At 43.2% G+C, this 23747-nt stretch overlaps 1 protein-coding gene across 9 annotated transcripts in view; it reads left to right on the forward strand.

Annotated features, from left to right (window-relative positions):
• The window catches only part of LOC133467395 (protocadherin Fat 3), an 87733-nt gene that overhangs the window by 28020 nt on the left and 35966 nt on the right, over positions 1–23747 (forward strand). For 7 of the 9 annotated variants that reach the window (XR_009785212.1, XR_009785213.1, XR_009785214.1 and 4 more), the window contains 17 exons: positions 4305–4366; positions 6835–7149; positions 7634–7844; positions 8939–9010; positions 11637–11773; positions 12291–12566; positions 12641–12851; positions 13995–14209; positions 14294–14452; positions 15226–15347; positions 15416–15598; positions 16212–16659; positions 16767–17117; positions 17711–17884; positions 18991–19521; positions 22005–22369; positions 23330–23483. Coding sequence is in view for 6 of the 9 variants with exons in the window: in XM_061752224.1 (XP_061608208.1) it covers positions 4305–4366; positions 6835–7149; positions 7634–7844; positions 8939–9010; positions 11637–11773; positions 12291–12566; positions 12641–12851; positions 13995–14209; positions 14294–14452; positions 15226–15347; positions 15416–15598; positions 16212–16659; positions 16767–17117; positions 17711–17884; positions 18991–19521; positions 22005–22369; positions 23330–23483 (3986 nt within the window). In the remaining 3 variants the exon portion in view is untranslated. The remainder of the gene's footprint in view (positions 1–4304; positions 4367–6834; positions 7150–7633; positions 7845–8938; positions 9011–11636; positions 11774–12290; positions 12567–12640; positions 12852–13994; positions 14210–14293; positions 14453–15225; positions 15348–15415; positions 15599–16211; positions 16660–16766; positions 17118–17710; positions 17885–18990; positions 19522–22004; positions 22370–23329; positions 23484–23747) is intronic. The other 2 variants (XM_061752226.1, XM_061752228.1) reach the window with 1 other exon arrangement.

The raw sequence follows: 23747 nt of genomic DNA on the forward strand, positions 1-23747 counted from the left end.
CCGGCCCCGCCTGTATGGAGTTTGCATGTTCTCCCCGTGCCTGCATGGTTTTTCTCCGGACACTCCGGTTTCCTCCCACATCCCAAAAACATGCAGGGTCGGTTGATTGAAGGCTCTAAATTGCCCTGGGGTGTGAATGTGTGCACGAATGGTTGTTTGTTTATATTGGCTGGCGACCAGTTCAGGGTGTACCCCGCCTCCCACCCTCAGATAGCTGGGATAAGGCTCCAGCACGCCCGCGACCCGAGTGAGGAGAAGCGGAACAGAAGATGAATGAATGAATGAATAAATAATTACTTATTTAATGGTGTTGACACCATTAATCTGTAATCTGTCAAAGTCCCTCCATCACGGAGGTGGTGGGTGGGATCAGCAATCTGATTGGTCAGCAGGGAGCAAACACAAGCACACAAATAGTCTGATCCAGGGTCAAACTGTCACCGCCATGAAAACCTTAACTGAACAGGGAAGGTTTTAAATAATTTTTTAACACTTTTGATAAACATACAGAAGTTAATATTAGTCTGCATGTGGTGTGGTGTGGTTTGTCACAGGGGTTGGACTCCCCCCCCCCCCCCCCCCCCCCCCCGTCTGAGCACCGTCTGTGTTGTTGCTGCTGTTATATCTTGCTCATTCCCGTCCGTCCGTATCGACGACCCTGTCTCCTGATAAATGGACTTTTACTGCATCCAGCGCCGCCTCCCGAGCAGGATCATATTAAAGCGGCGGATTGATATGATAGGCGTGTTATCATTGCGCGATGGGACTGTGTGTCAGGAGTCCTGGAACTTTCCGTGTGTCCTGGGCGGAACTGATTGATGTGCGCCGTTCGACCCCCACATTTTGATTTGTTGTGTGTGTGTGTGTGTGTGTGTGTAGCCAAGCACAACATAAGATTGAAGCGCTGCTCTTTGCTTTAGGAGCACTGACAATCCCCCCACCCTCCACTACCACCCCAAAACCACTTATAACCCCCGCCACCTCCACTCCCACTCCCACTCATCCTCCTCCTCCTCGTTTTTTTCCTCGGCGGGGGAGCAAACACAAGAGATGAGTGTTGACACAAGGTCGAAGACAAGGGGAAAAGCTGCCATGTTTGTCCTCCCCATATGCGTGAGATTTTTTTTTTTTTTTAAATGGACCGTCCAACTACTTTGTATACAGAGATTCATGTCACAAAATGTTGTGGTACAAAAAGGAATTATTGTAATGATAGTGTGTTTGTGGAGTGATTGTTCAATGTGTGTGTGTCACCTTTGTAGTATTCGTTGTGTGTGAGATGGCGTGAGAACAGGCGTGTGACTGTTGCAAGAGTTGTGTATGCATGTGTGTGCGTGTGTGTGTGTGTGTGTGTGTGTGTGTGTGTGACTGAAACATGCACATTTCCACCTCATAACACCCAAAAACACAGGCGCGCGCACAGAATGCTACTAATCCTTGTGCCTTAATTCCGCTGCCATTAAGTAAATGAATCGACTTTCATTATAGTGTGACGTTATTTAGCCTGCATGTATTAATTATTGACACGTTTTTATGCATATTCATGAAAACAAAGACACTACTAAATACGTCTAAAAGTGAAGGAAGGGTCAATGTAGTGTAAACTGACTTGATTACATTTTTGAGGAGGATTAGGAAGTACATTTTATACTTAGTATACGTGTACGCCATTAGAATCCTAACGTGTTCTCACACTGCTGCAACATTGCTGCAGTTAAGTCTAACATGTATAATTTTTGTTATGCATTACAGAACGACCAGATCCATAAGAGGTGCTTTTTCTCACTAGTATTTCTTTTATATTCAAAATGTGAATATTATAATATGCAAATGTGAAATTATTGCATTTGAAAAAAACTTGCCATATTATACTCATTTTCCTTAGTGTTTGACGTCCTGTTCCTGTCAGTTGGGGGTGTGGCTGCCATATGCTAATTTCTTCCGTAGGGCAGTAGTCGCGCTCTACGAACTGCCTTGCAACAAGCAAGAGTGTGTGTTTGTGTGTGTGTGTGTGTGTGTGACGGTTTAAGAGCAGGCATGTGTATCTTTGTATAGGGTTTGTTGTGGGTGCAGCTATGTGTGAAGGCAAGTGTGTGTAGTGCATGTTATCAGCTTTGTGTACGTACGTGTGTTTGTGTGTGTGTGTTTTAGTGCTGCATAGGTGTTTGATGAGTCTATGATGATATACTGTAGGTGTGTATAGATCTTTGTGTCGAATTTGTTGTGTGTGCAGGTTTTTTGTCTTACTGTATAACAAGTGTGTGTTGTGATAATGTAAGTGTATGTGTATACTTTGTGTTTTTGCATGTGTGATTGTGACTGTAATACTATTAATAAACATATTTATATTTATATTAAAGGGCTCCGTGGGTCAGTTATGACTGCGTCCACATGAACTCTGTCAAGCAACAAGTGACGTGACATTTTTTGACTTGAGTTCGTTGTCACATTTCTGTGGGGCCAATTATGTATTACTCGTGCACTCACTGTAGTTGTCTCGCCATGCTGCACTATTTGCATATACTGGCCACTCATGCCAGAGTAGCATCTGCTCCATTTGCACACTGATTGAGGAGGATCTGTAACATTTGCACAACCAACATTGTCCCAGATTATCGCACTACTCGTCACCTTAAACCGCATACACTCCTTGAAGTCTCAGCGCCCTTTGCACAATGGTCATTGCACCGGACTATTGCAATATTAGTCATTCGAAGTGCTCTAAGTGCTAGAGGACTCTGCATCTTTTTGCACAATTGTTTTTTGTCAATGTCTTTATGTCTCCAAAGTGTTCTGTAAATTGACTGTCTGTTGTACTAGAGCGGCTCCAACTACCGGAGACAAATTCCTTGTGTGTTTTGGACATACTTGGCAAATAAAGCTGATTCTGATTCTGATTCTAAAGATGATTCTGATGTGACCTGACCAAGCAATTCTGTTAAAAAAACATTTTAATTTCACTCAAGAACTACAGTGAGCCCCTGTTTATCGCAGGTTATACATTTCAAACCCACCCACAATCGGTGAAATCGATATATGGAGACCATCCATCCATCCATTTTCTGAGCCGCTTCTCCTCACTAGGGTCACGGCGGGATGGAGCCCATCCCAGCTATCATCGGGCAGGTGGCAGGGTACAACCTGAACTGGTTGCCAGCCAATCGCAGGGCACATAGAAACAAACAACCATTCGCACTCACATTCACACCTACGGGCAATTTAGAGTTGTCCATTAACCTAGCATGCATGTTTTTGGGATGTGGGAGGAAACTGGAGTGCCCGGAGAAAACCCACGCAGGCACGGGGAGAACATGGAAACTCCACACAGGCGGGGCCGAGGATTGAACCCCGGTCCTCAGAACTGTGAGGCAGACGCTCTAACCAGTCTTCCACCATGCCGCATATGGAGACCATATAATTATTTTTTTTCATAGTTTTACATCTCCGCACGCTATTAACACTATCAAACGTATTAAAACATACTTAAACTTATTAAAACATACATTTTAAAATATTCTTTAGTGCCTGTGCTCACTTTGTCGCTGTCAAGGAAAGGGAAAAAAAGACTCCAAATAAAAGGCAAAGCATGCTTACTTCAAATTGTTTATTTGTCACCTCCAGTTGAAGTTTACTGTAAAACTGACACTTAAAACAAGATAATAAAATATTGAATATTTAAACATAAAATGTCCAAACAATGTATTAAGCCCCTTAGCTTAATACTGACATATACTCTGGATCCACGATGCTAGCCGATCCTATTTGTTTCACGTCAAAGAGGGAAACCGCAAATAGTAAAAATCTGTGAAAAATTGATGCCGCCCCTAAAAGGCTTTGTCATTGCCTATTGATGTCACTAGATGGCAACAAAGCAATACTGTTATGGGTGAGTTTTTCAGCGATTAACAAAGGATAGGTTCCCCCAAAAAAGATGTGAATAGGTGAATTCGCTAATGCTAAACTGCTATGGAAAACGCCATAGACAGGATAACGGAAATTAGCATCTGTGATTATAAAACTTCAAACAACAGCTACTTTAAAACACACGGAGCAGCAACACATACAAACAGCAGACAAATATACTGTGGAGTATATTTTCTCTGCGCAGTGGGAACAATGACTTCTCCTGGAGTACCTCAGTGCTGCCCGGCATGTTAGAGCACAACACGGTTTTACACTAAAGGCTCTCAACTCTAAATTCGGACTTACCTGTATCCTGTGAAAACCCATAAAATTGATTGCTTAACATTCTGCGAAAGTTGACAGCGTATTATACTTTCTCTCTTCTGTCTTATGGCTGCCAGGCTTGATCACCACGACGGCGCGGAAGCTGGACCGAGAGCACCAGTCGGAACACTTCCTGGAGGTAACGTATGACCGGCGCGGGGGCTCAGGGGTCCACTGGTTTGTTTATCTTTGGGAGCCACCTGCCACGCCGCTAACAGAGCAGACTGGCTAGAGGACAAGCCAGACACCAAGCCCCTCAAGGCCCTTCTGAGACGCTGATGAATGCCTGCGGGTTGGGGCCCGGGCGTGGGGATTTCTTCAATGTAATCGTTCATCATTGGTTATCTCCTTGGCTCGGGCTGGCCAGGACTTTGTGTGTGAGTGAGTAAGTGTTAGATAAGTGCAGACACTTGGCGTCCGGATAGCGCCACGATTAGCATTAACTCAACTCGCGCTCCATGCAGATGAAGCGGATAATCGCAGCGTCTCCACTTCACAGGGAAAACGTCATCCCTGTCGAGACTTTGCACGCAACTTATTAACCGCAGCATTGAAAAGAAATAACACCCCTGAGTGACCCCCTCCGAGATGTTTATCTGTCACCTAACGATGTCACAGCGTCTGGACACGTTGAGAGGACACAGGGGAAGACAATAAAATCATGTACACTCACTTCATTAGGTAGGCAATTTAATGAGATCCAATACAAGAGCTGGAGCAATCATTCTGCCTCGCAAAGATAACTTTAGATCATTTTGTACAGCCAGGAATGATTTAAAAATCCAGCCCCAGGAGCCCATTTCACTTAGCAACTTGAAATTTGGTAGATATGTCCATCATAATTTTAACCATAAAAAAAAGTCTCAATTAGCTATGCCCAAAAGACTCGAAAAGTCTGGGGAACATGGCGGTGCAGAGCATGGTGCTGAAGTTTGATGACTCACCATCACCATCAAACCCAAACATTTTATTTTTTTTGGGGGGGGGGGGGGGGAAATTCAGCACATGAATCCAGTTTAACTTAGGAACATGAAATTTGGTAGGCATGTCAATCATGAGTTGACACATAAAAAAAGTCTTAAAAACCATGCCTGAAAAGACTGAGAAAGACAGATATTTTTTCATCATTGCATTTAGGAAGAAAAAGCATGGCAGCGAAGTTAAATGACTTGCCATAAAACACGAACATGCAAAAGAAAATTCAGCCCCGGAAGCTACTTTCCCTTAGGAACACAAAATGGGGTTATTTTGTCTGTCACTGGTAGACCCTCAAAAAAGTCTGAAGAAACCATGCGCCCCAGAATCTCAGGAACTCAGCAGAGCATGGTGATAACGTTTGGGCGTGTCGGCCATTTCTCGGGGTCCTTCAAAATTGAACCTGTTCGATAGATATTGTCCAATTGCTACCAAATTTGATCCACACATACGAAACAGATTAGTGATGTCAAATTGTGCAACATTTGAGTGTTTGTCTTTATGGCCAGAGCATGGCAGCAAAGTTTGAGGACTCACTGTTGAAATATAACTAGTTTTTGAAAATAAAGCCCTCAGTGCCAGTTTTGTAATTTGACAGAAATTTCTATCATGAGTTGAGCCACAAAAAAAGTTTCAAGTAGCTCTACTTGGAAATGCACTGGAAGTCTTTCATTTTGAATTGAAGTGGCCATTTTACGCACATTTTTCAGGGGTCCTTCAAAAGTAAACTTATCATAGAGGTTTGGTCTGATTACCATGCAATTTTTAACCTCACATACTAAACAAATTTGTAACACTAAACGGTGAAACATTTGAGTTTCCGTCATTGCGTGTTGGCAGAGCATGGCTGTGAAGTTTGATGACTCGCCATAAAATACGAACAGGGAGGCAGGCATTTCTGTTTGAAATGGCACCAAAGTTTAATGACTCACCATCGAACTTGTATTATTAATTCAGCCCCTGAAGCTACTTTCACTGAGCAACATGAAATTGAGTAGGCTTGTCGATTATGAGTAGACCCCAAAAAATGTCTCAGGGAACTCATGCTTAAAAAGACACAGGAAGTCAGCCATTCTGGTTTGAAAAGCCAGTAAAGTTTGATAACTTGACAGTCAGTGTTTTGTTTTTGAAATTCAGCCCCCAAAGCTAATTTCCCTTAGGCGCATAAAATTTGGGAGCCATGTCAATCATGTCTATCCAAAAACTTTACGGAAATCATGCTCGAAAGGATACAGGAAATCTGCCAGTTTGATTTGAAGCGGACACATAAAGTTTCATTTTGGTCAAAAGACAAACTTGCCCTCGAGATGCTCTGACTTCCTTCAAACTCTGCATGCTCACTTGAAAGTGGGTGTAAATAGACAGTCGGAAATGGGCTCTCCATTTAAGACCTGCTGTGTGAGTACTGGTGTGTGCGACTTTGCCCGGCACAGAGTGTAATTAAGAGTCCAGTCAGCAGTCAGGCAGCTCGCACTAGTGATGGGATCCAATCGATGAGACCTTTGCCTCCACCGCAGGCCTCGCTATTACAAAGAGATTTCCCATGAGCTCGACTCCTCACCGCTGCCAATGCGTGTCCGCTAAAAGCGCACAAAAATATTTCACATCCACGCAGCCGTGTCGGTTTCCTAGGTGACGGTCATCGATGGGCCGGTGACCACCCGCCAGTCCACCGTGTGGGTCATGGTCCACGTGGAGGACCAGAACGACAACCCGCCTGTCTTCCCGGAGGTCACCTACCGCATCCGGCTGCCCGAGCGCGACCGCAACCGTCGCGGCGATTCCGTCTACCGTGTCTTTGCACACGACCGCGACCTGGGCGCCAACGCCAACGTCAGCTACAGCATCGTGGACGGCAACCAGGACGAGACGTTCAGCCTGGACCCACGCACCGCCATGGTGGTGTCCAGGAAGGCGGTGGCGGCCGGCAGCTACCACATCCTCACGGTAGGTTGGACTTGCTTTTTGGGCCATTTTTCATCAGGCATAAATCCATATTTTATCATCCCAATGCATTTTTATGAGTTGGCAAAGATAAATTTGATAACCCGCCGATGGAATTGCTTTTATATTTCAGTTTGCTTGCTCTCAATCACGTCAACACAAAGCCTTCATATAAAAAACAAATGTCATCGTAATAAATGACTCGCTTTTCTTCTTTTCAGACCACTTTACTGCAGACATTAGCTTTACATTTTCTTTGATTGGTCAATGCCATGTTGAGCCTGAATCAGAAACGAGTTTAGTCAGTGGAGCGCAGACCTCCGCCAAGGCACATCTATGCATTTTGCATCAATTTTGGTCTAAGGAGTTTTGAGAAGTTATTCAAAGATGAAATTTTGGTATGAAGCATCCATTTTAGCCTCATTAAATGCAATAAATCAGTACATCCTGGTAGAATCCACTCATGTGACATCATTTCCTGTGTCAGATCAAGGCAGAGGACGGCGGCGATCCCCCGCTGTGGTCCACAGTCAAACTTCACGTGGAATGGATCAGCAGGCCCACACCCTCGGCGCTGCCCCTGCTGTTCACCCAGCGCTGCTACAATTTCTCCGTGCCCGAGACGGCCACTGTGGCTCAGCCCGTGGGAGTGGTCGCCGTGGGCCAGTCCAACACTCCCGTTTGGTTCAACATTGTCGGTAAAAGCACTTTGAAGAGTTAATGCTGGAAAATACCGTGACCATTTTTATAAAAGCACAATGGTGTTCCAGCCCGTCAACATCAATAATGCTTTCTATTTTTACATACGTAAGCACTGTGTTCAATTGTATTTATTTATTTTGTACAGTGACATCATGTAATTGATTTCGATGACCTTTCACTGCGCTGGTTGTTATCTACTGCTGCTGTTGTTGTTCAAAATAATCAACACTACGCCGACACATTAATTAAAAATAAGTTGATTAGCTGGTGCAGGGGAAACATTGCAATCGTTGCTTGCATCTTTCATGCTTCAGTGGCCACAGTCTTGTTATTAGAACTTATCAGACTCAACTAGTGTCTAATCACATCATTATAGATCTTACAAAGTTGCTTTAAGTACACTGTTTGGACTTAAGTATTAGGACACTTTGTACAATTGGATGCGGCCAACTTTTGTGGGAACTGTTTTAGGAAGACATTTTTTTTCCCGCTGCCAGGGTACAAAGCAAGGCTTAGATTAGATTCAATTTTATTCTCATTACACATGCAGAGAGTAAGAGTAAGTACTCAGTGAGGAAACTACTCAAGTACTGTGTGACTGGTGAGTTACTTCTGCTTTATTATTTTGTTCAGAGCATCATGACAGTCAAATCAACAAAAACATAGAAATGTGTAACTTCAAATGTTACCCAACAATATCACTTCAACTGAAAAAATAATATAGACATTTTAGGAGACACATACAGTATGACAGTGCATGACATAGCTGCTGTAAAAAGTATGTTGCATTAAAACCACTCTGACAAGTAGAATTTACCAAAAATGTACTCAAGTATATGTAAAGTAAATGTAATGCATTACTATCCACCACTGTAAAGCTCACAAGTACAAGGCAACAAAATGCAGATTGCATGTAAGAAATTCCTAAGCAGTCAGTCCCCAAGTTTCTTTTGACCTCGCAAATATTAGAAAAGTCCTCCAAACATCTTGTAGAAACTCTCAATTTTCCTCACATTTCTCTTCCCTTGGGTGTCCCAATACCTTTGCCAAAACATCACACTTTTTAATTCATGCCATTCTCTGCGTGCAGGAGGACGCGTGGCCAGAGAAATGTTCTACATTCCGCAGAACGCGTGTGGGAGGAACTGCTCTCTCGACACAGGTAAGACGAAAAGCAAATTAGCCACGTGAAAAAAACGAGCAAAACAAAACAAAATGGTAAATTCAGCACAGCAGCTTGTGTATAGCCAAAGGGAATACGGATTGATCTCAATTGGAAGAAGCATCCACACACTCTGACAGTGTGTGGAGATGGATTAGGCCTGCAAATGGGAGAGTGGTTGATGCAACATCAATACGCTCCATTCCAAATCAAAACATGAATAAAAATGCATCACAATGCGTTTTTCCTTGACAAAAAGTAAACAACAATCAAGAGTGGGCTCTCCAAATATTGCAAAGATTCCCTCAAACTCAAATATTCAAATATTCATAACTGAAAAATTCTTGAAGATTTTTTTTTTCTTTCCTGTGAAACACTGGATAAATACAGTATTTTACTGTTTCTGTGAACTGCTTCACATCTGTGTTACATGAACCAACGTTTTGCACAGCTGAGCTGCAGCTCACAGCCCAGTCCATTGGACTGTATATGGTCATTATAGCCTTAAGATCACTGAACTAATATAAAGTTGTATAAACACAGTTTCTGAGAACTGCTTCACATCTGTGTTGCATGAAGTCACAGCAACTTCTGGCAAGGACCATACTCTATATACAGTCGGGGGTATCCTAAATATAATTGAATTGAATTAATATTTCCTTATAAAAAAAAAACACTGTTTTGTGAACAATTTCACATCTGTGTTGTATTGAATCCATCATAAATTATTTGTTCCCCAAGCACTGTTCATGTTAACTGTTTCACGTTTGTGTGGCATTGAGTCCACTGATATTTAGTTGGCATTGAGTCCACTGATATTTAAAGCACTTTGTCTGAGAACAGGGTCCCATATGGGTTGCATGGAAGGCACCAATGAATCTTTAGATGGATAAACACTTTTTTTCTGCTTCATATCTCTGGTGCATGTTTGGTGTCCTCCAATTAATATACTAGTTGCATCAAGATTATTTTTCTGTGAAATGCATCACATCGATGTGTCCTGGAGTCTACCAACTGATATTTAGTCGTATAAGTACCATTTCTGAGAACTGCTTCACATCTTTGTTGCTTGGAGACATCCCAACTAATATTTAGTTACATAAGTAGGCTACTGTTTTTGAAAATTGCTTCACACCAGTGTTGTATGGAGTCCACAAAGTAGTATTTAGTTTCACTGTTTCGAGGAACTGCTTCCCATCTGTGTTGCATGGATTCCAAGTACTGTTTAGTTTTATAAGTACCGCTTCCGGTGGCCGACTGGTTAGAGCGTCAGCCTCACAGTTCTGAGGACCCGGGTTCAATCCCCGGCCCCGCCTGTGTGGAGTTTGCATGTTCTCCCCGTGCCTGCGTGGGTTTTCTCCGGGCACTCCGGTTTCCTTCCACATCCCAAAAACATGCATGAATTGGAGACTCTAAATTGCACGTAGGTGTGTGAATGTGAGTGTGAATGGTTGTTTGTTTGTATGTGCATATGTGCACTGCGATTGACTGGCAACCAGTCCGGGGTGTACCCCGCCTCCTGCCCGATGACAGCTGGGATAGGCTCCAGCACGCCCGCGACCCTAGTGAGGAGAAGCGGTTAAGAAAATGGATGGATGGAAGTGCCGCTTCTGTGAACTGATTCTTGGAGTCTGCCAAAAGAATTTAGTCCTATGAGCACTGCTTCACATCTGTGTTACAAGGAGTCCACCAACTAACATACACTAATATGCATTGCATATTCACTGTCTTTAACTGCTTCATACCAGTGTTGCATGGAGCCAACCTGGTAATATTTCGTTGCAGTCACTGTCTCGTAAATCTTTCACACCTGAATAACAAAAGTCACCAATTAATATTTTAGTTTCTGAGAACTGCTTCACATCTGTGTTGCATTGAGTCACACCAGCTTCTGGCACTTATGAGCTGCTATTCACAGCCCAGGGCAGTTGGACTGTTGGACTTTCAGACTGCTTCACATCTGTGTTGCATGGAGTCACACCAGTTTCTGCTACTTACGAGCTGCAAGTCACAGCCCAACTGTGTATAGTCATTCGAGCATTGATTCTGACAGTTGCCTCACTTTTATGTTGCATGGAGTTAAAAGCTGCTTCTTTGAAGCCTTTAGAATTTTGATATCTCTTTTCGGTAATACTGCGAGACAGCTCACCCCTGAGTGTAATATTGACCATCTTCTCCTCAGGGGGAAACAGCAACAACAAGAACCCCCCCCCCCCCCAAAAAAAGGGAAAAGTAAGCCAATTCCTGCAGTGAGCATCAGTATTCATGTGCTTGCGTATGAAGCGAGAGCCCTCAGATATGTGCAGGGATGAGAGCGAGGATGGCGTTGAATAGCTAAGGCATATCAATTCTCTTGCTCTGTGTGCCTCTAATCAAAGATTAAGCCTATAAACTGTACACTGCCCTGGGCCGTGAGGTGGCTGGTGTTTGGCGAGCGATAAGGCAGATGTTGGCAAGGATGCTAACGGCTCCCGGGCTGACCGGCGGTGCATTGACGCGTTTCACTTCACTTTACTGTGCTCAGTCGCCGGACCCAGATGGAAACAATAATTACACGGTGAGGTCTAGACGTAAATGCTAACTTGCTCGTGTGCGTGTGTGTGTGTGTGTGTGTGTGTGTGTGCAGGTAGCTTCGATATGCAGTTTGACCTCCAAGTGGGCGTGGGCACCTTGGTGGTGGCCAGGGCGCTGGACGCCGAGGTGCAGGCCGTATACAATATGACGGTGCAGGTGACGGATGGGACCAATGTCGCCACCACACAGGTACACACACACAGACATAACACACGCACACACACACACACACACAAACGCTCACACTACACACAAACTACATAAACTTATCACAATGTTTAGTGAGCTGTGAAGAACATCTGATGAAGGACCAAAGAACAAGTTCTTTATGGCTATGGCAGACTTCTTGTGTGTTTTTAGGTCTAATCATGATAGATATTTCCACCAAATTTCATGTTTCTCAGGGAAACTGGATTTGGGGGCTGAATTTTCAAGACGTTTAATGTTTTATGGCGAGTCATCAGAATTTGCTTCCATCGTCTGCCCAATGCAATTATGTAAACGAAAATATTTCACAGTTTTTGTCTGGTGTTCAAGCGCTCACATCTTAAGGATAACTTAAACCAAAATGGATGAATCTTTTGTCGGTCTTCTCATAATAGACATACAGTACCTACCAAATTTTGTGTTGCTAAGGGAACATAGTTTCAGGGCCTGAATTTTCAAAAATGTATTTATTCTCGAATATGTTGCTCTGCCATGTCAGGTGTTTATCCGGGTCCAGGACAGCAACGACAACCCTCCGGTGTTCTCGCAGCCGGCTTACGACGTCAGTGTGTCGGAGGATGTCGCGGTGGACACAGAGCTGCTGCGTTTGCGTGCATCAGACATGGATGAACGGAGCCGCCTCAGCTTCTCCATCTACGGCAGCGTGGACCCGGCCAGCATGCGGCTATTCCGGCTCAACCCGGGCACCGGGGCGGTGTACACAGCCGACCGGCTGGACTACGAGGCCCGGACGCAGCACATCCTCACCGTCATGGTGAGCTCTTGACAGCATTGTTAGCATAAGTGATTTGATCTTGACTACCTTACCTCATGGCTTTCGTCCTTCAGGTCAAGGACCAGGAGTTTCCATTTAACAGGGACCTGGCTCGGATCCTGGTGGCGGTGGAGGACGCCAACGACAACGTCCCCTACTTCACCAGCACTGTTTACGATGCAGTCACCTACGAATCTTCCCCCGTCGGCACCTCGGTCCTGCAAGTCACAGCACTAGACAAGGACAACGGGATTAACGGACAACTCACCTACACCATACAAGCAGGTTGTGATTATGTGTAGTATCTGTTTCTGGGTTTCGTCCATCTGTCTGTGGTGTCCTTGAGCAAGACACTGATACCCTGAAATGCTCCCCGGGCGCTCCAGCTGCCCCCTGCTCCAGTGTGTTCCACTAACATGTGTATCTGTATGTGTTCACTGTGATGGGTTAAATGCAGAGAACACATTTCGTGTGCATGCATGCATGTTCATGACAATAAAAGGTGATTCTTCTTCTTCTTCTTCTTCTGTTTTGCATACGAGGTTCAAATTCGATAGCAGTCGGATGGGTGCTTTAAATCAAAATGACAGACTTCTTATGTATTTCTGGGCATGGCTTCTTTCTATTTTTTGTGGGTCTATTCATGATATACATGTCTACCAAATTTCATGTTCCTAAGTGAAACTGGCTTCGGGACCTGAGTTAAGAATAAAGATAGTTTACTGTCGAGTCATCCAACTTTACTGCCGCTGCAAACCAACATGGCAAAATATCTGTACATTTTCGGTTATGGCTTTTTCAGACTTTTTTGTGTCTACTCATTATAGAACTGTCTACCAAATTTCCTACTGCTAAATAAAACTGGCTCCGGGGACTGAATAAAAATAAAAAGTTTTATGGTAAGTCATCAAACATTCAAACCAAAATGGCGGACGTTCTTTGCATTTTCAGGCATGGTTTCTTGAAGCTTTTTTGTGGGTCTATTCATGATCAATAAGTTTACCAAATTTCATGTTGCTTGATGAAACTGGCTTTGGGGGCTGAATTAAAAAAAAAATTATAGCTTACTGTTGAGTCATTAAACTTTGCTGCAGTTTCAAACCAACACGGCAGACATCCCGTTCATTTTCGGACATGGCTTCCTGAGACTTTATTATGGGTCTACTCATGATCGAAATGTCTACCAAATTTCATGTTGCTAAAGAAAACTGGCTTCAGTGGCTGAAGTTTGAAAAATGTTTTTGTATTTCATACAAGTAATCAAACTTTGCTGCCATGTTCCACCCACATGCAATGACAAAAATTAAAAACTTTCCCCTTATAATGTCACCCAGGTTCAAGCATACGTGGTTAAAATCTCATAGGAATTGGACAAAATCTGTCTTTCATTTCATTCAAGTGTTTTTGTGTGCATTTGTCATTTCTCAGGCAACACAGGTGGCATGTTCAGCATAAACAACAACACGGGCCTCATCTTCATTGCCAAGGACCTGGATGTCACTTCTGTGGGCTTTTACACACTCACTGTGCAAGTCACAGATGGCGGTTTTCCACCGCTAATGGCCACTGCTTCCGCCCGTGTATCCTTGACGCTCTCCAACTTATCCAGGCCTAAATTCTCCCAGAAGGAGTACCAGGCTGAGGTAAAGCAAGTGCCGATCTGAAAGACCCGGAAAACAATAACTTATTGATGTATTGTTTTTGTTTGTTTTTTCGTTTTTTTGCAGATCATGGAAAACAGCACAGCCGGCGCTCACGTGACCACAGTGAGCGCCTTGAGCCGCTCGGCGCTCATTTATGACATCACCAGGGGCAACGAGGAAAAGTACTTCTTCATTAATCGCCACACGGGCGTCATCACCACACGCAAACGCTTCGACTTTGAGGTCAGTTAATACTTTGTGGACCTGTTTAATGTAGATCATATGGTATCATGTGGGTTAACTAACTCAAAATACAGTATAACACTCCAATGAAATATAGAGGAAAAATAGATTTTTTTGTTGGTATGTTGTGATCTGGTTAAGACACCAATCACTTTGCTACCAATCATCCAGATTTTTAAGAAAAGACATGATTAGCAGATTTATTTTTTTCTTAAATTCAGGCCCCAAAGCCAGTTTTCTTGAGCAACCCAAAATTTGGTGGGCGTGTTTATCATGATGACGCCCACAAAAGAAAAAGTCTGCAGAAACCATGTACAAAAAGACACAGGAAGCCGGCTATTTCTGTTTGAAGTGGCCATTTTAGGCTAATTTGGATTTTTAAAAGTCAAAAGACATGATTGGTAGGTTCTTGATTTGAAAATGTAGCCCCAAAAGCCAGTTTCCCTTTTAGAATTTGGTAGCCATGTCTATCATTAGTAGCCCTACAGAAAGTCTCAAGAAGCCATGCCTGAAAGGACACATCAAGTTAGTCATATTGGTTTGAAACGGCAGCGAAGTTTGATCACTTGACATTAAATGTTTTGGTTTCGAAAATTCTGTTGAAAATACCGGTAGTTGACTTTAATCTTTCTCAGGGCATTAAATCAATCGCAGTTGCCCGAAAATTAAATTAAATGGATGGATGACAATACTCAGAGGCTTGCCTTTAATCGTTTTTTAAAAAGAAAGGCAGCTAATCTCTGGTGTCTGTCCCATTTCTTTGCTTTGGTTAGAAAACGTCATCCTACTTCCTGATGGTCCGCGCCTCCAGCATGGCAGGTGCAGAGGCCAGCGCCCCAGTCGTGGTTCAGGTGGGCGACGTCAACGACAACGCGCCCGTCTTCCAGCAATTAAGGTATCAAAACCCTTTGGCCACTGTTTAGACCGTAAGTCTTGACCCTGCTGTCGGAACGCTTGCGGCAGGTACTCAGGGGCCATCAGCGAAGCGGCCCCAGTCAACAGCGTGGTCCTCGGGGACGACGGCGATCCCCTGGTCATCCGGGCGACGGATGCCGACCGCAATCACAACGCCCTGCTGGTGTTCCTGATTGTGGACGAGACCGCTCGGATGTTCTTCAGTGTGGACCCTGGAACCGGATCCATCCGGTAGGTGCCAGGTTTTTTAAAATTCAGCCCCCGAAGGCAGTTAAACTACACACATTTTGGTCGGCATGTTTATCATGAGTTGGCCCACCAAAATTTCTCATAGGGTTAGATTGTCATTTTGGTTTCATGTAGCCATTGAAGGCTTGTTTTGGCCATTTCCAAGTCTTCCTTTAAGATAAACTTGGTCCGAAAGATTTAAATTTTTAACAATATACTGTATATTACACAGACGAGTAACGGTAAAATACAAAGCATTTGAGTTTTCGTCATTATACGTGGGCAAAGCATTGTGGTGAAATTTAATGACTTGCCATTGACCTTCTGTTGAAAATTCAGCCCCCTAACATGAGAAAACCCCACAAAAAAGTCTCAAGAAGCCATAGCCAAAATGACACAGGAGGTCTGCCATTTTGGATAGAAGCAACCATTTTAGGTTCATTTTTCAGGCATCCTTCACAGACGAACTTATTTCTAGCAGTTTTGTCCGAATGCTGCCAAATTTGAACCACAGAGAAATTAACACATCATGGAACAGGAAAGACAGCTTTACAAGGTTGGAGCTTGACCAAACGGTCCAGTCCTTGAGCTTCATCGTCATCTTCTTGTATTTTAGGACGATTGCCAGTGTGGATTACGAGACCTTCCCAGAGTTTGTCTTCAGGGTTCATGTCCGAGACAGTGGACAGCCACCTAAAAGTGCTGACAGTCCTGCTGAGGTGTTTATCAAGGTGAGTGGTCCCTTGTTTGTCTTCTTCTCACAAGCCAATCTACTCACCCTGGTTTGTGAATCTCAGGTGATCAACATCAACGACTCGCCACCAAGATTCTCCCAGGACATATACGAAAGCATCCTGCTGCTGCCTACCTATGCTGGAGTGAAGGTCCTCCACCTGGACGCCTTCGATCCTGACGTGACCCTGGACCCTGAAAACGAGGCTCCCCAACTGGTGTATTCGCTGGTGGACCGCAACCTGGAGCACTTCTCTGTGGAGCGCAGCAGCGGCGTGGTGACGGTCATCAATCAGAACCTCAGCAAGGACCGCTATCGATTCAACGTGAAGGTCAGCGCATCGACACAAAGACAAACCCAGACACTTCATTAGACACAAGCTAATGGCCACAAAATGGCCGTAAACACGCTCTGCACGTTCGTGTTTTCGCGTTGCAGGTTTGGGACGGCCGTTTCTCGAGTGTGGCTTTGGTCACGGTGCTCGTCCGCCAAGCCATCAGCAGTGATCTCTCTTTCGTTGCCCCGTTTTACATGGCCACCGTCCGGGAGAACACCCGCAACGAGAGCGTCCTAGCAGTGGTCCACGCTGCCGGCCAGCGCCTGAACGAGCCCCTGATGTTCACACTGCTCAACCCCGGTGGGTTCTTCGCTGTGAGGCCCACCTGTGGGGCGTTGCTCACCGTCGGCGTCCCGTTTGACCGTGAGGAACGGGACAGCTATGAGCTTGTGGTAGAGGTCCGCAAGGAGGAGGAAGTACTGAAGGTAGCCAGAGTTACCGTCAGAGTGCAGGTGAGAATGAATCTTAGCCTTTCCCACAAAAAGGTCTCAAGAAGCCATTTTCCCAAGTTTGATGACTCGCCATACAACCCGAAATTTTTTTGAAAATTCAGCCCCCGAAACCAGTTTCCTTTAAAAACATTAAATTTAGTATGCATATGTATCTTGAGTAGACACAAAAACTCTGAAGAAGCCATGCCTGAAAAGACAGAGGAATCAGAATCAGAATCATCTGTTTTTACCGTGTATGTCAAAAACACACAAGAAATGTGTCTAGCAGTAATTGGAGCCGCTCTAGTACGACAACAGACAGCCACTGCGACAAAATATACTTTTAGGACATAAAAACACACTATGGAGAGTCACTGAGGAATAAAAGGTTACCAGTAATGTGGTAATCCTGATACAATAACAGTTGTGCAAATGAATCAGTTCTCAAGCAATTTAGAGCAGTTTGAAGTGACTAGTAGTGTGTTTTCCGAATATACACAGGAAGTCAACCATTTTGCTCTGAAGCAGCCATTTTAGCGTAATTTCTACAAACTTGTCCTAGAGTTGTGAATGCGATGCTAGCACTTGGTCCCACTACCTTCGTCTCCTTCCAGGTGGAGGACGACAATGACAACGCCCCCGAGTTTGTGAACCTCCCGTACTACGCCACAGTGCAGGTGGAAGCAGAACCCGGCTCATCCATTTTCACGGTGACGGCCACCGACCGGGACTTGGGTGTCAACGCTCAGGTGACGTACCGTCTCAAGGAACCGCACAGGAACTTTCAGGTAGGAGTCACTCCTGATTTTCAGTGGCATCCTCTTAAAGCTACAGTACATTTGTCCGACCAAGCCCTGTCACGAGTAGTGAATCGAAATCTTTTCCTCTAGACAAAAAAAAAACAAATCTGGCTTTATTCTTATAAATTAAATTTTTTTGTATAAAAAAATGGGATTTAACAGATTAATGGCTTTGAAATTCATTGTGGAAAATTGATTTAATATACCTTACGAGCTTGGTCATGAAATGAAACTGTACTTTCTTGCCACCGATTCGCATTTAGCCAGGTTTTTGGCGGTTTTGGGCATTTCAGAAAAAGCAAAAAATAACATTGAAAGGTCATTTCGTAAATAATTAACTGCAAATACTCTCCATATTCGTGGTTCGGTATTTGCAAATTAGCATATTTTCAGATTTTATTTAATTTTTTACCATCCTGTATTTTTCGCTGATAATATCATCTATTGTCTATTTTTTGTGCTCATCCCAGAGTAACAAAAGTTTTCCTTTGGTGCCATCTGATGGAATCTTGCTGTTTCTGTGAGGTTTAATTCAGCGATAGTGTTTCGTCTTCTGCGTGTGAGATGTTTCTGCTTCTCTCCCGATGCAGCTACTACTGATAGCCTGAGTATTCCACTTTTCCATTACAATTCCTAATATATATTATCTTGTGTAAATGCGAAAAAGTGAGTTTAATGACTCAGTACCATTTGTCTGAAGTGCTAATACGCATTTTTGTTTGCCCACGTGTAATGTCACGTCAGTTTCTGCTGGTGTGTTATTTTTATGCTAGTATACTCGCTAACACTATTGAGTAGCCTCACGTGACGGTGGTTTGTTTGTGTCAATTAATTTAGCTACTGAATAGTCATTTATGTAACGTGTTCATGATTGTGTACATGCTAGATGCATGGTGTTGGTGCTTTATGATCCCCTCCATTTTAAGTGCTTTGCTGCCATGTTTTGGCACCTCTACGCAATTACAAATGTCTTTTGGAGCTGCGTCAATTATTGGCAGATATTCGCTACTCGTAGCAGGACTTGGTCCCCATCCCCAGCGAAAAGCGTGGATCACTGTATGTAACCTTTACTCGTGAACCCTCTTACTGTGTAGGTGAACCCTGTGACAGGCGAGCTGACGCTAAAGCGAGCCTTTGAGGCTGACTTGTCCAGCGGCGAGTTCAAGGTGGTGGTCGTGGCTTCCGACGGCGGCACCCCCTGTCTGTCCAGCGAGGTGGAGCTTCCAGTCAGCGTGCTGAACAAAGCGATGCCGCTGTTCGACAAGCCCTTCTACGGTGTCACCGTGCCCGAAGACGTGGCTGTGTCCACCTCGCTGCTGAGCCTGAACGCCAGCAGCCCGACAGGCCAGCCCATCATTTTCACGCTGGCCGGCGGTGACCCGTCACTGCAGTTCGACATCGGCTTCGACACGGGCACGATCAGCGTGCTCTACCCACTAGACTACGAGACGGCGCCGTACTACCGCCTCACTGCCAGGGCCACTGACACGCTGACGGGCGCCAGGTCTGAGGTGGACGTGGACGTCGTGGTTCTCGACGTCAACGACAACCCGCCTGCCTTCCAGAAGTCAGCGTACTGGGCCGTGCTTCCCGAGAACGCCATGATTGGAACCAGTGTCCTACAGGTTCCCAATTTCTTTTTTCAATGTAAATCTAAGAGTAGAGAATAAAGTCGTAATTTCATGTGAATAAAGTCATATCTTTTCTTTTAACTCTTAGAAATGTAACTTTTTTCTTAAAACATAGACTTATTAACTTCCCCAAAAACTACAACTTTTGAGAAATACCATCTTTACCAAGAAATAAATGAAAAGTTTTACTTTTTTCTTGAAAAATACCACATTTTGTCAGAACAAATCTTTTCCTCTAGAAAAAAAGCCTTTGAATTTTGTAAAAAAAAATGAAAATAAATTAAATTTTGAATGTATATGTATACACATTTTTTCCACAAAAAAAAATCTTTTCATCCTGAAAAAAAACGGACTTTCCTCTCAATCCATCCATCCATCCATCCATTTTCTGAGCCACTTCTCCTCACTCGGGTCGCGGGGGCGCTGGAGCCTATCCCAGCTATCATCGGGCAGGAGGCGGGGTACAACCTGAACTGGTTGCCAGCCAATCGCAGGGCACATACAAACGAACAAACAACCGCACTCACATTCACACCTGCGGGCAATTTAGAGTCATCAATTGCATGTTTTTGGGATGTGGGAGGAAACCCGAGTGCCCGGAGAAAACCCACGCAGGCACGGGGAGAACATGCAAACTCCACACAGGCGGGGCCGGGGATTGAATCCCGGTCCTCAGAACTGTGAGGCAGACGCTCTAACCAGTCGTCCGCTGTGCCGCTCCTCTCATAATATTATATAATATGAAGACTGTTTCTCAAAACTAAGACCATGGGTTAATTCTTGTCATATAATATGACTGAGATGAAAATATGACTTTTAATCTGAAACAAAAAAAGTGACTACTGCTGTAGGTTATTTTTCTAAAAAAAAAAAAAAATCTTGAAAGAAATCTGACTTTTAATTGTGAATAAATTCAACTCTTAAACTCAAATAAATCTTACTTTTTATCTTGAAAAATAATGAATTTTCTTAATATTATGATGTTTTCTAAAAATAATATACCTTTATCTTTGAAAAAATACAAATACTGTATATTGTTGTTACCAAATGTTATGACTTTTAGAATTTATTCTTGAAAAAATAAAATTTAAATCTCATTATTACTTATCTAAAAAAACTGCTTTTTTTGTCATGAATTTTTTTCACTTAATTCTATTTATTCTAAAAAAAATATGAATTTTTATCTTAATACAGACAATATTTTGATCTCAAAAGAATACACCTTTTTCGTATGGAAAACGTGACATATCTAAAAAGATCAAACTTTTTATTTAAAACAATTGACTTAATTCTTGTTATATTAAGACATTTTAAAAATGTATATGATTTAATCTTGAAAAATAAGAATTAATTCTTGTAAAATTCTGAAATTTAACAATATCTAGAGTTTGAGTTTGGCTAATCAGTCACCACGTTATTCCGAAGCAGAGCTGTGCTCGTTCCCTCGGGAAGCTCCCTGAGAAAGAGTCTGACCTTCTCTGAATAATAGAGCGGCGCTGTGGAAACATTTGCTCAAGACGATGTGTAATTAAACTGTCTGGACTCACAGAGACAATGTAATTATATTGGATCACGTCATAAATCATTAAAGCTCATTATTATTGTTGTTGTAATGGAGAACATTTGACATCTGCCACTAAGAATTTATTTAATCTTTCCTGAGCTTTCCAAGCTTGTGTCCCAATGCCAAAACAAGAACTGTGTTGATTTCTTATTTTTTTTAGGGAAATGAGTGCATCAGGAGCAGAATTATTTCAGCTATAAATTTATGCCAGAAGTAGGTGCCTGTTAATCTCTTCAGGGCAGGACCTTCATCACACGCATGTTTGATCAAGACCTGACCTTGTGAAGTTGACTTATTACAGTTTGGTGATTTAGCATCGCCCATCTGTCTAGTGTATGTGGTTGAAATTTGAAAACAATCAAACAAAATCTCAAGGAGGAGTTTGTCTTTGAAGGACCCGTCGAAATGGACCAAATGAGCCTCAAATGGTTGCTTCAAACCAAAGTGGCAGACCTCCTGTGTCTTTTTTGTCACAGCTTTTTGAGACTTGAGAACTCGAGATCGGCATGCATGCCAAATTTCATGTCGCTAAGTGACACTGGCTTCAGGGACTGGATTTTCAATATGTTGGATTCAGCTCTAAAATCAGTTTTGTGTTTTATAGAGAGTCATGGAACATGCTCCATCCATACACAATGACAAAAACTCAAATCCTATGTAATACAGCGTTGTCCTTCTGTCTATTATTTGAGTTTCAAATTTGGTTGCTATCGGACAAAATCTAATTTGTCTTTGAAGGACTCCTATAAGAATGGAAAAATTAGCCTAAAATCGCCACTTCAAGCGAAAATGGCCGACTTGCTGTGTCTTTTGGGTAATGACTTCTTCAGACTTTTTGTGGGTCTTCTCATGATAGACATCCCTCCCCAAATTCATGTTTAAATAAAACTGCCGACTGTGATCTCATTTCCAGGTGTTTGCTCAGGATCAAGACTCGGACAAGAACTCCAGGGTGAGCTACGAGATCGTGTCCGACGTGTACAACAGCAGCGATTACTTCCACGTGGAGCGCGACAGCGGTCTGCTGTTGACGGCGCGGCTGCTGGACTACGAGCTCGTCCAGCGCTTCAATTTCGTCGTGCGGGCGACGGACGGCGGAGAGTCGCCGCTTAGTAGCGACGTCAGCGTCACGTTGGCCGTCGCCGACACCAACGACAACCCGCCCGACTTCAGCCAGACGCTGTACGAGGCCTTCGTCAGCCAGCTGGCGCCCCGAGGGCACTTTGTCACCTGCGTTCAGGCCTCGGACGCCGACATGGGCGATGCCCAGAGGCTCCGGTCAGTTTGAAGTTACAGTGCGTATAAAAAGTCAACACACCCCTGTTCAAATGCCAGGTTGCATGATAAACTATGACTCTACTTGTAATAGCAGCTCCCCCCCCCCCCCCCCCAAAAAAAAATACGACTTAATTATTTTCATATATTAAGACATTTTTTCTTGTAAAATTCAGAATTCTTATCTCTGAAACATGCCACTGTTAATCTAGAAAATTATGGGTTAATATGAAAGAAAATGACTTTTTTCTCATATTGAGCCTTTCCCCCCCCCTTGAACATATTAACTGATGCATACTTAAAAATAATACTACACCATATGATTTAATTCTCAGACTATTAAGAGATTTAAATAAATATTTTCAATCTTGAAAAAATATGAATCAGAGAGTAATTCTGGTAATTTTAAGACTTTTTTCTCTAAATATGCAAATCTTGAAACTGTATGACCTAATGTAACATTTTTATCTGGAAAAATAAAATTTAAATCTCATAATAAGACTTTATTCTTGTAATGTATATTTTCTATATATAATATATATATTTTTTAATTTCTAATTTCTTAATTCCCATACAATTAAGACTTTTATTCCAAGAAAAATCTGACTTTTTTTTCGCTCAACAAAATACAAAAAAATACAACTCAATCCTTCTAATATTCTGACTTTCATCTTGGAAAAACAGACATCAATTTCCAAATTGTTTTCTCCAATATTAATTTGTATCTGAAAAAATAAAAGATTTTACCTTGGAAAAATACAACTTTGTTTATTTTATTTCCTTGAAAAAAATACACATTTCTTCTTTTAAATTGAAAAATCTAACTTTTTATCCTCCAAAAATCCGATTTATTTTGCAAATTTTTTCCTTTTCTTTTCAGTGTGGCCCTAATATGCCATATGTTTCAGTGATCTTTGAGGTGCAATTATCATGAGAGTTGTTGACTCCCCATCCTTTCCCCAGGTACAGCATCCTGTCTGGTAACGAGCGCATGACGTTCTCCATGGAAGCGGAGAGCGGCGTTCTGCGTCTGTCTAACAATAGGCGACAGGGCATGAAGCTGTCGTATCAGCTCAACGTGTCTGTGTCTGACGGCGTCTTCACAAATACGGCTCAGGTGACGCCGCCGTCCCGACCCACGCGCTCGCTCAATTAGCGGACGCCCGACGTTTGGGGAGCGTTTTGACCCGGGTGCGCCGAGGTTAATGCGTGTTCGTGTCACGTCGGATTTACTGACGGGAGCGGCTGCCAAGTGGAACGCTCCGTCTCGTAGTTTTTGCTGTGTCGGCTGTTTTGGAATTGCTTACGTTAAGTGTGAACGCTTCTCGAATGGTAATAAGAGGAACAACTGAGCTTTATTGCAGCAATAGGCCAAAAAGAA

Source organism: Phyllopteryx taeniolatus, chromosome 17 (assembly GCF_024500385.1).
Source record: "Phyllopteryx taeniolatus isolate TA_2022b chromosome 17, UOR_Ptae_1.2, whole genome shotgun sequence".
Lineage (NCBI taxonomy): Eukaryota > Metazoa > Chordata > Actinopteri > Syngnathiformes > Syngnathidae > Phyllopteryx > Phyllopteryx taeniolatus.